The 18,092-nt window shown below is 28.0% G+C and overlaps 1 protein-coding gene across 1 annotated transcript in view; it reads right to left on the minus strand.

Annotated features, from left to right (window-relative positions):
* Positions 1-9,114: 9,114 nt before the first annotated feature.
* LOC148299441 (neuroendocrine convertase 1-like) overlaps positions 9,115-18,092 on the minus strand; it is a 31,483-nt gene continuing 22,505 nt past the window's right edge. The window contains exons 12-14 of the mRNA XM_088276088.1: positions 17,821-17,987; positions 13,249-13,382; positions 9,115-9,709 (exon numbers count right to left, since the gene is read on the minus strand). Coding sequence (XP_088132214.1) covers positions 9,227-9,709; positions 13,249-13,382; positions 17,821-17,987 — 784 coding nt within the window. The 3' untranslated portion in view covers positions 9,115-9,226. The remainder of the gene's footprint in view (positions 9,710-13,248; positions 13,383-17,820; positions 17,988-18,092) is intronic.

Consider the following 18,092-nt stretch of genomic DNA (forward strand, 5'->3'; position numbering starts at 1 on the left):
GTGATTGTTAATTTTGAAAAGGAATTTCTTTGTTCTCTGTTAAATATCAATAATTTTATACTAGAGTGATACGGACAGATATTTTTTTTACTGTTTACAATTATTTCCAGATTCAATTACATAAATGAAAATATTGTGTTATTTGAAATAAATTACCTTCAGAGGCCTTCTTTTAAAACACACAATTTACGTACATATGTACATATGGATATACTCGTACACTTTTTTTTTCCTTTACAATAACTCATAATGCCAATATTTTAAGGTGATAATTATGGGTGATAATATTTTCTCGTATTAAAAGTTTTTCTTGAATTTTATCATTGTTTTAAATGTGAATAATATGAATTATGTTTATTTGAATGAATGTGTAATAAGAAAAATATGCTGTTAAAAAAATCCTTAAGATATCGAATGATAACTCGTTGCATCATACAGCACACACATACGAAGTTTCCACCTTAGGTTTCACAATTAGACGTGCTTCTCTCGTCTGGCGAGTGAAGATTGATCACCAATTACACTAATGTTACTAGTGATCAATATAACGTGATAACACCCGTTACCATCGTTCATCAGCAAAAATATTTTCGAAGAGGTATGTAGAGGTGTTAGTTTGAATTTGTGTCTCGTAATGTCGTTATGATAGAACCTTTAGGTACATTTGTATGTTTAAAGTGCGTTCTGTAAAATTTATAAAGGAAATATGAAATTTTGTGACACATTATGACTTTGTGTTCATCTACGTAGCTTTCAGTTAATGCAATTCTATTTCTTCTTCTTCTTTGTCTTGGTGTAGGCCTTGTGGTCTGTTTTTAAGTGGGAATTATGTCCTGCAATGTCGATTCCCAGCTGTCAATACACCTCTTTGGTGGTCCGACCGGAAGTCATCTACCTTGAAGGTGGCCGTGCAATGCAATATGAGAGAGTATAGATGGTTTCATTCTCCTCATATGGGTATACCATTGTCTTCTTCATTGCGCTCCCCACCTAACGACATTTCGATCTCGCGTATTTCTCTTATCCTGGTTTCCCTATTCTATATCGTAGACTCTCGCCAGTTATGATCTTAGAGTCTTATATTTATTATTTATGTTATAGGTCAAAACTGTACATTCGATACCATATCGCTCACTCCTTTCAAAAACATCATAAATATTTTTTTTTCAGGAGATCGTTTTCTAAGTTCAAAACCTTACTGCCTTGTAGCGGGTAAATATTAAGTTAAAAATATGCCACTTTTTCTGAGATATAGTACATTTTCTGGGCATTCCGAAAACATTCACAACTGAAAATTGACGATTTTTGATATATAACGTTGTTGAAATTAGTAAGCGATATGTCAATGGGTTCGCACACAGGTTTTATAAATTTCATTTTTGCTAGTGATCTACATGTCAAGATTTTCCATAAAGAAAAATGACTAAATATAAAATTAAATTAGTAAAATGGAATATTTAAAGATAATACAGTAATAAATGATGGTTTGAAGATGAATAAGATATCTAATAAAGATTCAGTACTTAACTCTTTTTTTGGGTTGTAGATCAAGGTCATCGAGTCAAATGTACTTGTGGTAGTGAAAAGTAGAACAGTAATAATTATAACCGACTATGGGGCCGGCTGCTGGATTGAAAAAGTCGAGTATTTTGTTTGTTGGTCTCTGTATTTGAACTTATAGACACTAAAGATATTATATTAGATACTGTAATAGGTAATAATCTTGTTTTGATGAATACTGAGAAACTTCCAAATCAGCAGCAAAGATAACTCATGTAAGATAATACAATTACAGTTTAACTCGGTTATATGATCGCAATAACAACCAGATCACCAGAGCGAGTAAAAGACTTATGTGAAAAAAATTATACTACTATTGTACAAATTTTCATTGATATTAAAGTCTACGGAATAATAAAAATTAAAAAAAAACATCAACAAAAAGGCCGCTTGTCTTTCATTACATAAGATTACGGCTCAGCTTACGACCAGACATGGATTGACTTTATATTTTTATTTTAAGTATTTATTTTTACTTTGACGTTAGATGTTTAAAATGTGAAAGTAAATTTAAAATTACAAAAAGAGTTTTCTCCCTCTGATAACTATTAATAAGATTATATTTATAAAAAAAACATATTATCACTACATAAAAATAGTACAAGGAGTTACAAGGAAGTTTTACAGGACCCCTTTTCCGAGTTCAACTATACCTTATTTTAGTTGAAAGCAAAGCCGAACCTGCTTCGTTTATAGATTACCTTTACCACTTAACCACATTCAGAAACTTACCGCAACTCCATGGTTCATAATATATACATATTATATCAAATATATGGATCTTTCCGAATAGGCTACATAATAAAGGCTTTAAGGGTTACTTCAGATCGTAAACTCGGCACGAACGGTCCTTCAAATAATGACGTCAAGTTGTATAAGTACTCTCCAATTAATACGTTTTAAATAAAGCGATTAAAATACCTAAATTTTGAATAAAAACGTTAACGTTTTGAATAATAGTTGTCTTGGGTAAGAATTGAAAAAGAATTACCTTTTATAAAGGTCAATTGTAGATGAAGGCAGAGTATTACAGGGCTTATGACTTGTCAAAGGTTGGTTAAGTGATCATTTTAAACACGTGAAATATTCACCATTCTACCCATTATTGACAACCAGGGACCCACATTTTTGAACTACTAGATATCTTGATTAATCTTATAACACAGTACATATGAGTTCACAACAGCCATCTACATATGTTGGATTGACTGAACCAGCGTATGGCAGGTTATAAGCCCTGTGAATAGCCAGAAATCTATATTTTTCTTCATTCATTGAGATGTCAAAATGTAAAAATAACTTATAAAGAGGAAATCCACATTTTTTAACAAGCATTTGGACATACTCAAAATGTTGTTATTATAAACCGTTGTACAATTTTTTATTTATTATTTTTTATAACCTAAAAACTCACATTGATAGATATTGAATGCTTTTTAAAACATCGATAAAGAAAACATTAAAAATAATATTTTTTGATGTGAGTTAATTTCATTCAAGTTGAAAATATTTGTCAAATGTAACTCCGTTAATATAACCTTGATCTTATTAGTACTCAATTGTATTGTCGATAGGTTTACAAACTCACTAACAAAATCATTGCAATACGGGATTGAAAAATAATATCTTTAGAAAAAGGTTTATTTCTCAATATTTTCTATTATTTATTATTCAAATAAACAATTGAGAAATAAGGTTTAAAAATCAAAGCGAATTTTTTTCACTTTAAGAATCAAAATAAAATACAGTAAGTACGTTTAATAAAAGGACCCCAATTGTTTTCCAAGGGCCCAATAAACCTAACATCAGCTCTAAAAAAATAACAAAAATCTTATTTGCCTTCTTAGTTTAACGATTTATCGTAAATAACCTTCATAATGGTGAATAATATGTTTTTGGATTTTTTTATACATAACGATAACATGAAACGAAAATATGTTTAAAATATTTCTATTGTGCTTATATTTTTTTATAAAATATCTTACAAAGCGTTATTTTTAAAAGAGGTCACTAAGTGATAACGTTAATGAAGAATTTAGAAAGTTGAAAAAATATAACAGAAAAAAATAATTAAATGTATTTTCACAAAATTTTAAGTGTAGCTTGATTTCAATTCACTAATGCTGGATAAGAACAACCTATATTATTTCAAATTTATATCTACAATGAAGATTACTCTAGATTTAATCTGTGAAGAATATTATTTATATTTATTGAGTGATTTTTATCATTTTTATGTAATTTCTGCTATTATAAAAAACCAACAACAAAAGACATTGTCAAAGATGTGGCAAACGAAAAAGGTTTTCAATTAAATAATAAATACAACTTTGGAAATTTGAGAAGTAATTAATCATGGGTAAAATATTAAATATTACACAGTTAATAATGTGTTCATGTAAACCAGCCAATGACAGATCAATAGACCGGTGAACAACCAAACTTATTCTATTATTTTATTATTATTTACCAAACTTATTTTAATAATAAAACTCAAATAAAAAAAGTCCATAATAATATTTCAGTTAGTTGATTTAACAAAAGAAGTAACGAAACATATTACCAGAATTATGTTTAATTATTTTGTTTAGTTACAAATTATCAGAAAAACTCACCTTGTAAATAACGATGAATGATCGCATCACTTTCAGAAAAATAACAGTTTCATTATTAAAAAAAAATAATACTTTCATCTATTTGAAATAATAATACTAAAATAAAACTAGTCTATTTTAATATTTCAGTAAATTGATTTACCGAAAGAAGTAACAAAAATATTACCAAATTTGTGTTTAATATTTATTTAGCTACAAATTGTCAAAATAACTTACCTTGCAAAATACGATGAATGATCACGTCACTTTCAGAAAAATAACAGCTTCATTATAAAAAAACAACGTTTTTAAAAAATCATCACAGATGTTTTCAGTTGAATAAGTAAAATTCAGACCACAAAAGCCACAAAAATGCTTAAGTTCCTCCTAATGAGACGTATTTTTCTAAGCTACGTTATTTGACAAAACAAACGCAAACTTCCAACCGTGTTATTATTTGAAAGCTTAAAAGCTCCGAAGTATTCGGTATCGCGAGGCTCCCGAAGCTGGAACGAGTGTTTCAGGATTCAGCACCTGAAAGCGACTGAAACGTAGAGCGGCAATATGGTCGGGTACAGCCTTATCAGAGCCTTCCATACAGGGGTGGCAAAGCCTCGAGGGTATTAAATATGATATGAACCACGGAAAAGTTTATTTATAAGTCGTTAACAACATCAAATAATGCTTGTAAGGGAAAGATGGTGAATTTACGAAATAATTAAATGTTTCAATGTATGTATTATTCATTTTGGATGTTGTTTATATATTTATATATATATTATATATATATATATATATATATATATATATATATATATATATATATATATATATATATATATATATATATATATATATATATATATATATATATAAATAAATATATATATATATATATATATATATATATATATATATACATATAAATATATATATATATATATATATATATATATATATATATATATATAATGTTGTACTCCTGATGATTTTATCAGTTACATGTAAGAGTTAAGGTTAAAGAAAATAAATGTTTTAAGAAAATGGAGGACAAAAAATATATAGGAATAAAAGAATAACAGCAATGCCTTGGGATCTCATGGTTACATAATATTTGTCGAAAAAGCTTGTGTTAGTAGGACAATGTACGAGTCCCTTGATTAAGCCCCCTGAGTCGACCGCCCTGATAAATTTTCCCATACATTGAGAAGTTAGGGCTGTAACGCTGTAGTTTATACCAACGAGATGTCAGGCCTCGCGACCTATCCCAAAAACATCAATATACACATCGTCTCAGTGGTAAAAAAGACATAGGTAATAGAAAAAATTGTGTGAAGATGAAAAACACCAAATTTGAGATAAAATATCTGAAAAGTATCATATTATTTTTTGTCATCTCAACATAGATGAAGAAGAAAATAGAAGTTTGGGCATTTACGTGGCTTACGACATATGCTGGTGTAAGTGATCACTATACACACTACTCAAATTCTTGGAATTTTTTATGTATATTTGAAATTGAAATGAATTATAACATACAAATTTACGGTGTATTTTAATTTATTAATATATTTCAATTTTAATTGAACAAGTGATAAATTTTAATTAATCGTGCTAGGTTTATAAAAAACCCTATCTTAAATGTAAGATTAGTTAAATAATAATTGAGTTATCGTTATTTTAAAGTGATTTAACACGACTAAATCATTATTCCAAAAGCAGTTTTCGTTTAAATCCGTTACTCGAATATGATATTTTTTTTTATTAAAAACAGAAGTACATTCGCATTTTTATACAAAATTCCACGAAATAATTATTTATGTATTTTAAATTATTTTATACTACCCTTTGTGGTATAAAGATGAATGAATCATTTTTATTTTTTAGCGGACAATACTTTGCCCGAGTTTATGAGTATAACCTCATTGGATGTCGTTTACACATTTATGAATACAGAGTGTGTTTAAATAAATACGAAGCTTTCCGCAGGAACAAATGAAACACGGGAGATTCTCCATTGCAGAGATTCACATTTTTTGCCTCTCATTCGTTACTTTTGTCAGCCGTTGGTAGTCAAGTTAAGTACGGAGAGAAGTAGATTAAAAAAAAATTGTTTTGTTCAATTCAACGCATTATCTAAGTTAATTCTATAATTATTTTTTTAAAAGTATTTTCGATTCGATTTTTTCATTTAAACTATTATCCGCACCTCAATGGTGCATAGAGCACCGCATCATATAAACGGAATGTTATCTTGATCATTAACACATGAAGGAAAGGTGATCAGCCCTTCGCTTCAGGTACCAGTCAAGGGTAATATTGAATAAATATTACAGTGAAAAAATCATAAATATTTATATGCACCCCCCTGGAAATGGAACCCGGGACCTCTAGAACGGTAGCTGAGCGTGCTGACCATCACATTACGGAGGCTTACATTCGCATTTTCATTTAGTTTATCGCTAATGTAATATAAAATTTAAAAGTGCTTTTTTAACTTCAATTAGTTATTCAGAAAACTGCTCATGTTGATATTGAAACCGGTGCGCGTATGTATGCTAACCAAAATAAAAGTAGTACTTAAAAAAAAATCATTTAAATTATATTATTTATTTTTTCTCCATTTACTTTGTGGAATCACGTGTTGATATGAATACCACTAAATGAGTCACTTTTATTTCATTATACGCGACTAGTTTCGAAAACTGCAGTTGTTTTCTTCGACCGGTGAATAGTTAAACTAGCTAACTAACTTGGTTAACTAAGAGTTTAATTTATTTAAAAAAAATAATTATTTAAATCATTTTGTCGATTGTAATGGTTCACATAATTTATAAAAAAAAATTAACAATATACAAATTATTCACTGACTAAGAAAAAAACATAAAGCACTTTGAATTCATATTCATTGACGGTAGTCTATATTTATTGATACACAGATATTTAAAAAGTATTGAAATTGTTATAATACCTTACAATGTAAATACATGTGTTCTTATATCGTAGTCGTATAGGAGAAAGTGACCAACTAATAAAACGTAAAATGTTCAGGAGGGCCATTTAAGTAACTTTCGCTTGGCAAGAAAATAAACACCGATGCAGTAAGTCATTTTTAACAAGTCAATATATTATACTTCCAAGTTTGAAATCATTTGGGCATTTTTTTCAGGGCTATATAAATATATATATATATATATATATATATATATATATATATATATATATATACATATATATATATATATATATATATATATACATACATATATATATATATATATATATATATATATATATATATATATATATATATACATACATATATATATATATATATATATATATATATATATATATATATATATATATATATATATATATATTTATATATATATATATATATATAAACATATATATATATATACATATTTATGTATATATATATATATATATACATATATATAAATATATATATATATATATATATATATATATATATATATATATATATATATATATATATATATATATATATATATATATATATATATATATATATATATATATATATATATTTATATATATATATATTTATATATAAATATATATATACATATATATATATATATATATATATATATATATATATATATGTATATATATATATATATATATATATATATATATATATATATATATATATATATATATATATATATATATTTATATATAAATATATATATATATATATATATAATATATATATATATATATATATATATATATATATATATATATATATATATATATATATGTATATAAATATATATATATATATATATATATATATATATATATATATATATATATATATATATATATATATATATATATATATATATATATATATATATATATATATATATATATATATATATATATATATATATATATATATATATATATATATATATATATATATATATATATATATATATATATATATATATATATATATATATATATATATATATATATATATATATATATATATATATATATATATATATATATATATATATATATATATATATATATATATATATATATATATATATATATATATATATATATATATATATATATATATATATATATATATATATATATATATATATATATATATATATATATATATATATATATATATATATATATATATATATATATATAAAAGCTAGTAAGATATCACATAGTCAATGATCACGTTTTTGTAAAAAGTACACTTGGTCACTTTCTCCTGTATGACTACGATATATGAAAAGAACGACACGCATCAAAACACAAATATCAGAATAAAACTTATAAATTGGAAAATTACTTCAAATATTGACTTTGAAAAGATAATTAAATTTTTCGCATTATAAGATCACCGCGAATCTCAACATTCATAATCAAAGAATAATAAATCTGTTTGAATTCGGAGAACAAATTTTGTTTCCGATGGTTTGTGAAGTTGTAATTAATTTTGGGTCTAAAAACAAGTAACGGTTCAGAATTGCTTTATTTCTCGTCTACCTTAAGGTTTATTCTACTTTAATAGGATTTTCATTTGTCGTCTTGATTACCGTAATCATAATTTTTAATATAATATTTTAAAATCTTAATATTATATTTTTCGGCATATTCTTTACTTGTATTACATAGCTTGTGTACAATGTCCATTATCATTAAAATGACATTTGAATATTAAATAATATTTTTATATCGAACAACATTTCTATACTTATTGAATCTAATACATTTTAAATACATAAAGTAGTTTTATTTAAGAAAAATTAAAACACCATTTAATATTTCGATCTGAATGATTTGTTTATTTGTGTTTGATTATAATTATTCAAATAATTGCAATATTATGTTGCGTATTATATAACACATGCTTATATGATTACAATACTTTAAATAAAGTATGTATAATATTTAAAAAGCTTTATAAGGATACATTTTCAAAATTCTTTTACAATGAATTAGATATTAAATGTTTCATTAATTATGGAAAAATAGAATTATTAAGCAGTAAGCGTTTTAAGATATGTTTCATCATCATTATACTTCACTTCATCGTAAATCCTCGAGTTTTGATGATGAACTCGGTTTAATACTCTGTCTTCATCGAATATATCATCCGGAATAGAGTTATCATAATTCTTCAATAAATATCCCCCACCATTTTTCGAGATATCCGGATTTAGCAGTTCCAAAATTTTACTGAGTAACAATCCATTATTTTGATAATTGTTATCTTTTTCGTCCATTTTATTAATGCCATTCAATAAATTGTTAGTGCTGTCTGGGTAATTTGCAATATTGTTTTCGTCCATTTGTTTTACAGGGGTTGAGGGTGGCGCATTCTCGCTATCCCATTTGTCAAATGATTGGTAATCGGTATTGTAGATTCTCGGCCCGTTTTTGAGGTGATTGGGCTTAATTTTTGTACCATGAAGGATAAGTGTTAATGGTCCTACTTTTCCAAAATTATCAGAGGGGCCCACCTAAAAAACAAGAAAATTAATGAAATTAAAATAAACATATTGTATTTACATACGTTAAACCTTTATTTTTTTCTCATTGGAAGGGACAAGTTTACAAAGTGAATTAATCAAAGTTCAGGTGTAATAATTTTATTGTAAAACCTTTATACTGTAAATTGTTATTGTATCTATTGTATGTAATGTATATAATCTAATAAAAAAATGTATTAACATGTAAGTATTTCGGTTCAACACAGGCCATGCCTAAAGAGCCGTTATACATTTAGTAAAAAATCTATGTATCTATGAAAAAAAAAAAAAAAAAAATGTTTTACCTAGTATCCCAAAAATTAGCCGAGTTTTTTGTTGTTGTTGTAGATATTGATACAGTAAAAATATGGGATGGATATTGTTCATACAATTTTTTTTTGATACATTGTTTAATGCCTAGTTAGTATAAAAATGATGTATTGAATATTTATGTTTTTTTATTTATTTATTCTTCTGACCCTTATCAGCACTCAATAGCGCAAACTACTGCATACGATAGGCGTAGTGCTGACTAAAGTGTTAATTTCTTGAAGGTAAGGTGACCTGTCCTGCTATTAAGGTATCCAAGATAATATGAAATAAATATTAACATAAAATGTATAAAAATCTCAACATAGATAAAGAATTTATTGATAATTGGTTATTTAAAAGACATATTTTGTAGCATTTGCTTTTCAAAATATATCATAACCACCTTTTATTTTCTGCGATTATTATGATTATATAACTCTCTTAGGAATAAAGTAATGAGGAAAAATTAAATTAATATCAACGGTTATTCAGCCATAAATAATTTGAAATAATGTGTTCAAATAATAATGAAAATTCCATTTGAAAATAAATCAAACGTTTAAATGCCGTTTCACGTACCATTAAAAATGTCATTAAATAACGCATTAGTTCAGAATTCAATTCCTGGAAAACTCCGTATTCATACATATTTTATACCAGTAGTTATGACAGTATTAATTAATGTAATTGAACTGAACTATGACATATTATTTCAAGGTTATTAAAATTTATTTCATTTTAAATTGAAGTAATAGTTTTAATGTAATATGTGAATAAATATATTAATGTACGTATGTTACACACAGAAATCGATAAAACTTATTACTACCTATATTATCAACGTTACTTTGTTTATTTGTGTGTTTAAACCTGTATTAAAGTAGATAAACTACCCATAATATTACTGTTCCCCAAAATTGAAGTGGTATCCGACACTGTACGCTGAGTTTTTTTTTTAAATATAACCTAACGTCCAAGTGTTGCTGAAAATTTATTCATCATAAGCAACATGCTTATCATGTTTCTAATAAAGCTCCAACATTATATTTTAAAACCTATCCTTTATTGTTAGTGGGTTTGCTATTAATGATTAATGTTGCTTCAATCTCATGTAATTTATGAGTGAAAAATTCTAGGAAACTCGAAGAAAAGTATCCATGGAGTAAACTATTAAAGTATTTTGTATTTTAAAAGACTTGTTAACGTTGTGGTAAAGTAATTTAGTACTCTCCTTGTCATAAATTGCTCATTTTGTGTAATACCACTTAAATGTTTTAGTGGTATTACACAAAGTGAACAATGATAAAGAGAGTGTGATTAAAGTGTTGAGCGTAAGCTTTTCTTTTCTCCAACCAAGAGATTGGTTGGGAGCAAAGCTCTGCATTTTTTCCTCCACTCCACTTGGTTTTCAGAGATCATTTTCAGCCCGTACAGGAACTATAGCCCATGTTATACCATATCGTCCTCTGCCAATCAATCATTCACCATTCTCTCATTTTCAGTCCAAATTATTATTATTATTTAAATATGATTAAAAGATTGTGATAGAGTTTGAAATTATGCAGGTCTTTCATTCCCCCAAAACTTGCTTTATATCTGAGTTTTTGAAAGGCAGGTATAAAGTTTTTTCTTCAACCGGAGTACTTTATTATAACCCTTCAAAAGTTTCAATTAATTATTTGATGAAAAGATTTTTTGACATAACTTAGATTTCAGAAGTTTCAGGCGAAGAGCTGAAAGTTAATTTTCATGAGAGCAGATTTAACACGAATATAGAACAAAGAAAATTTTGTTTTGGAGTTTATGTTTTAAGCCCGGGAAACTGAAGTTCATAGTTTATCGAAGTTTGTGTGAGAAATTGTGGATGGAGCGGTAAATCATGTGTGTTAAGACATAAAGTTGTTTGCGGCTCTATTCCAAACACATATTTTTTTCTTCAAATTAACAAATTTTCAAAGCGAATTTAGGAAACATGATTATTTTGTATTTCGCCTATTATTTTTATCATTTTGCCTAAAATTTTTGGTTGAATTTACATTTTAATAACTATTGTAATGACTTGCTTGTTAGTAGGCGTTTGTTTTAAAACTTAGTCATAGCAACTCATTTGTTTATGCGATATGGGTCGCTCTTTTTTAGCTGCTTCTTAAATATTTGACTCCAAAACATTCGTTTTCTAATTATGTACTAAAAAGGATGGCAATCAAAGGGTGTCAATCATCTTCATTTCTTTGTCTATCTAATTATAGGCAGCTCTACGATTTAATTAAGCAAGAACTACAAATTACGCTTATTAATGGACCTAGTCATAGCAACTCATTCGTTAATAAGAGAAAGGTGTGCCCGATGCTCTAGTTAGCTGCTTCTAAGGAACATGACCCCTTAATGTTAGATTTCTAATTTTATGCTAAAAGCATTTCAATCATAGGATAAAATATTTTTTTTGGTGATCGATAATTAATTAATAAAGCAAGAATAACAACTGAACCCTCAAGATCACCACTATGAACGGATAAGAGGCATTTGAAATGTGGCTAAATCATAGAAAGCTACGCATTCCATGTCAGAAACGCAAATATGCTCCAAAGAGCAAGATTGGGGTGACAATTCCTGACTGATATCTAGATCCAGAAGGTGTCCTATCCAGAGCATGTGAAAAGAGGAGAAAAGTACGAGCTATTACACCTAATCATAAAAGGCAAAATAGAAGTTCGACGAGGTGAGGGTAAGAGACAGATCTGTTGGCTCCGGAATTTATGAGATTTGGCGAGATCAGGACCGTCGATATGCTGTTTAGAACTGACCAAAACAAGGACAATTACTCTCAAGTAAAAGTTGACGTTAAAAGGACCTGACACGACATGCACAGAAGAAGAAGGAGAACAACAATTAATTAATTTGGTTATAGCAATTCATTTGATAACGCGATACAGGTGCGTCAGCCGCTCTTTCTAGCTGCTTCTAAGGAAATTAACCCCTAAATTTAACATTTCTAATTTTGTTCTAAAAGCATGGTAGTATAAACCAAATATCTTATTACGGAAACCTGCCGTTATTTGTAACAAAACTTACGAAAGTAGATTGGGGGGGTGAGTAACCTTTCACGGCAGAAGTAATCATTTTTACTCTAATTTCACTCTCACGGAATAACCTCGCAGCCTTCCGCTGTTTCTTGTAAATAATTATCGTAATTTGGCTACAAATAAAGCGCACGTTACCTGATCCAGGATCTCGAGTGTCCATGTTCCTCTAGGGTCCTCTCCCCAAGTACCGACTGACATAAATTTCCAGTTAGTGAATCCCCTGGGGGAGTGGTCGAACTTCCTCTGACTTAGTACAGGCAGCCTTGTTCCTGAAATATTGCATTATCTTGTAGGAACAAAAAAGGGAAAATATTTAGGCCCAATAAAGGATAAAACGCAATTTCATTTTCTTTAAACCCAGGTAACTTTTGACATAGTTGAGTTTTTTTGTTTAAAATACCGTTTTAGGTCGTCATCATTTTCTGTTTCGCTTTAACTGATTTCAGTGCACCATTCACTCTGTTCCTTGCATTCACTTTCTATATATTAATTACCTTAGAAAACATCTCAAATATACTTAATCATCCACCTGTTCCCGATTTACTACTACAGTAAACTCCCCTATAACGTTGAGATATGTACCACGTTATCGGAGGGGAAGTTATAAACGGGTTAGTGATTTTAAATTGTATTTTAATTTTAAATGTTAAATTACAGTAAAAAACATTACCCCATATAACATTCCCTTAGATAAAGGGGTACACATCTCAACATTGTAGCGGGGTTTACTGTATTTTACATCCAGATCTACATTTATCTCTTTCAAAAACCATAACTTTAGTTTTGTCAACATTCATTCATTTTATTTTTTGACATCTCATCAAAGATGAAGAAGAATATGGAAGTCTGGGCATTTATGGGGCTGACGACCAATAGATGTCTCTAGTGAAGTTTTAGTGATTCAAGAACAACGTTTCTAAATTGGTTCATTTACAGAATTTCCGAGAATTTGAGTAGTGTGGTTGTCAATAATGGGTAGAATTGGTTAATGTTACACGTGTGTAAAGTGATCACTTAAACCTGCCTATGATGGTCGTCAGCCCCGTAAATTTCCAGACTTCCATATTCTTCTTCATCTTTGATGAGATGTCAAATAATAATATGAAAATCAACTCCTATAATTGGAGATAATCCAGATTTGTGAACAAGTATTTGGATACACTCAAAATGTTGTAAATTCATTCATTCAGCATGTTTTCTCTACTATCGGCAGTACTATCAACGCATAAAGCTGCAATGCCTTTACAATTTATGATTGAAATAACTTTCATTGAATAAAGTAGATTACTTTCTAATTTATATTTGAAGACCTAACTTTGTGATTTTTCATTTTATAATTAAAATGTAACTTTACAACATTTTGAGTGTGTCCAAATACTTGTTCACAAAATCTGGATTATGTCCAATAACAGGAGTTATTTTCATATTATTTTTTTGACATCTCATCAAAGATAATAGTTTCTGCTTAATAAAAAGCTTCTTTACATCTCACCAATAGATGTCTCTAGTGAAGTTCTAGTAATTCAAGAACAAGGTTTCTAAATTGGTTCATATATATAGAACTTCCAAGAATTTGAATAGTGTGGTTGTCAATAATGGGTAGAATTGGTGAATGTTACACGTATGTAAAGTGATCACTTAAACCAGCCTATGACGGTCGTCAGCCCCGTAAATACCCAGACTTCCATATTCTTCTTCATCTTTGATGAGATCTCAAAAAAATAATATGAAAATGTAACTTTGTTTAAGAATCACTAGAATACATTATTATATACTTATTATAACTCAATTATAATGTATACCGGTTTCAAATCTAACTGCTTCTTTATCAAAACTTACCTTGTATACATTCATATGTATACATACAGATATTTTTACGAGCAATGAAATATAACACATGAAAAAGAGTAGTGTTTATTGATTTGATCAATATTTGATGCGGAATAATGAACCAAAGCTTAGGATTTCAAGAAAAACACTTTATTTCCCCCTATTGTTTGCTCTACAACTTACCGAACAATACGTTTTCTTCGTGTGATATCTTATCGCGAAAAAGATTTCCCAGGATATTAGGATTAATTTTGTTTTGGAATATAATCGTAATGAAAGAGCAATAATTCCAGAATTTATGTACATAAGGGGGGAACAAGGGAAAAACTAAAATTGTAAAAAAATGTACCATATTTTTCATTACGCTAATCCACCAGATTTATTAACGTTATTTTATTGAAACTTATCCGTTTAAGATTCCATACAAATCATCTTTTTAATTTATTCGTTAAAGTTTATTTTTACAATGCAATGAGTATAAATTTTATTTTCATTTTTTCAGCAATAAATATTCTGATTTTGTACTCATCTAGTCATCAATCAGCACGTTTGTTTGATTTCCATGGAAGTCAAATTAAATGTATGTGATTTATCACTGTAATATTTTGTTAATGTCAACTTGGACTAATATCTGAAGCACACTCGGCCTTCATATAATAAACGATCGAAATAATTCTGCATTAGTATGTTTCAGTGCCATTGCACCATTTTTTAAAATTAATTGTATTACGGCTCTTAATGCATAGCCTGTGTTGAGCCGAAATACTTGTTAATACAATATTTTTATAAATTTTTTAAACATTTTTTTAAAGGCGAGGCATTAAGGGCAGATACGGATTAAAAAAGAAAGAAAATAACATGTTTGTCGCCATTCGCAGTCATAATATGAATTTGTATCTAAGGTCTAAAATAAAGGACATTAGTTGGTTTATATATAAAGGAAAAAAAACAGTATTTATTTGACTACCGTTTACAATGTTTTTATTTATTACATTCATTCATATGCCTAATTTAAAAAAAAAACGATTGAATTTAATTCAGATAAAATTGTTGTTTTATCATCACCTGAATTAAATAGTTTATTCTTACCGGTAAATTGTTTACCAACTGACCACTCCATTAGGTAATGAATTAGTTCATCGATGTTAATTCGATTGAGTACTACATTAAAAAACCTTCCCGTTTATTTTGAAATAGTTTGAGGATTCTATTAGACGTTAATGACCATTTGATCGATTTATGTACGCACAAAAAGTTACTATCCGAATAGTGGATGTTTTTATTCGAATGATGAAAGATAGAAAAAAGGTAAAAAATATCGGTATTCTTAAGAGAATTCTGTTTGAGTTTTTATTTTTTTCGTGAATGTGAATGTGTTAAATCGTGAATGTTGCAAAGTGCTTAAAGTAATAAATAATGCTAGTCGGTGCCAGGTAATAAGCTTTAGGATACTCAAAAATCCTTATTTCCTTAGTATTAAATAAAATTATTAGTTACAACATTTTGAGTGTGTCCAAATACTTGTTCACAAAATCTGGATTATCTCCAATTACAGGAGTTATTTTCATATTATTTTTTGACATCTCATCAAAGATGAAGAAGAATATGGAAGTCTGGGCATTTACGGGGCTTACGACCGTCATAGGCTGGTTTAAGTGATCACTTTACACACGTGTAACATTCACCAATTCTACCCATTATTGACAACCACACTACTCAAATTCTTGGAAGTTTCTTTATATATGAACCAATTTAGAAACATTGTTCATGAATCACTAGAACTTCACTAGAGACATCTATTGGTGAGATGTAAAGAAGCTTTTAAAGCAATAAATTATCTGGTCAAATTATAAGCTTAATAATAAAAATGAAAATGGTATTTTCTGGCGTTTCTCATGTGTGTGATTATAATCCAGGATTCGGATCTCACATACTAATATAAGAGTTTCTGCTTAATAAAAAGCTTCTTTACATCTCACCAATAGATGTCTCTAGTGAAGTTCTAGTGATTCATGAACAAGGTTTCTAAATTGGTTCATATATAAAGAAACTTCCAAGAATTTGAGTAGTGTGGTTGTCAATAATGGGTAGAATTGGTGAATGTTACACGTGTGTAAAGTGATCACTTAAACCAGCCTATGACGGTCGTAAGCCCCGTAAATGCCCAGACTTCCATATTCTTCTTCATCTTTGATGAGATGTCAAAAAATAAAATGAAAATTATTAGTCCCTATTGAAGCACCCATAAAAAATCAATATTATTTATATTTAGTAAGAAACCAATTTTTTAAGTTGCGTGCCCATAATGCACTGTACTGAAATATCTTCATGTAACCAATCCCCGTATATCAGTCGAGGAGGGAAAATGGCTGATATCAATCACCATACAAAAGTTATAAGTGCACTTACATTTTATGAAGATATTTATTTTATATTTTGTTTATTAAAATCATTGTTAGCTTTGTGGTATGGTAATATAACACTGTCTTTATCATTCATCGTTCACTTTGTGTAATACCACTTTCATAGAATTAAAGTCGTATTACACAAAGTGGTCGATGAATGATAAGATGAGTGTTTTATTTATTTAAGTACCTATTTAATTGTTTTTTAAACTATTAATATATTTTTGGTAACACCATCTGTATAAGAGTGTAATATAAATGAAAAATAATACTCGGCAAGTAGAAACTAATAACTGTTATATTATAATTTATATAACTCGTAAAATATGACCGCTCGATCTAATTCAAGGTTTTGACAAGTCATATCCTTAAATCAGGTCGAATTCAGTTTTTCTGAAAATGGTCAAACGTAATATTACCTTTAGTTCTTTACAGTCGTATTTCACCCTTTCAGACAATAAATAAAACTCACCCTGGGGGGAGGTCAAGTACGCTTCCAGAACACCCCTTATACTGTACAGGATGTTTACTTTGAGTTCCAAATGTTCTAAAAAGTTAACTTCGTTTCCTGCGCCCGAACATCCACTGCTTTCAAACGATGTTCGATAAATTGAATTGTAGACCAGCGAAGCGTTGATGCTGAAAATATAAGGATATCCGGTTCAAAAAATGTTGCCTCGTGGTGTTAATTTGCTAACGAAAAATTTAATTATAAAATTAAGTAACACCGACATTAAGATGATT

This window comes from Brachycentrus maculatus, unplaced genomic scaffold (genome assembly GCF_059751285.1).
Source record: "Brachycentrus maculatus isolate JH-2025_06_01 unplaced genomic scaffold, ASM5975128v1 h1tg001148l, whole genome shotgun sequence".
NCBI classification, from domain to species: domain Eukaryota; kingdom Metazoa; phylum Arthropoda; class Insecta; order Trichoptera; family Brachycentridae; genus Brachycentrus; species Brachycentrus maculatus.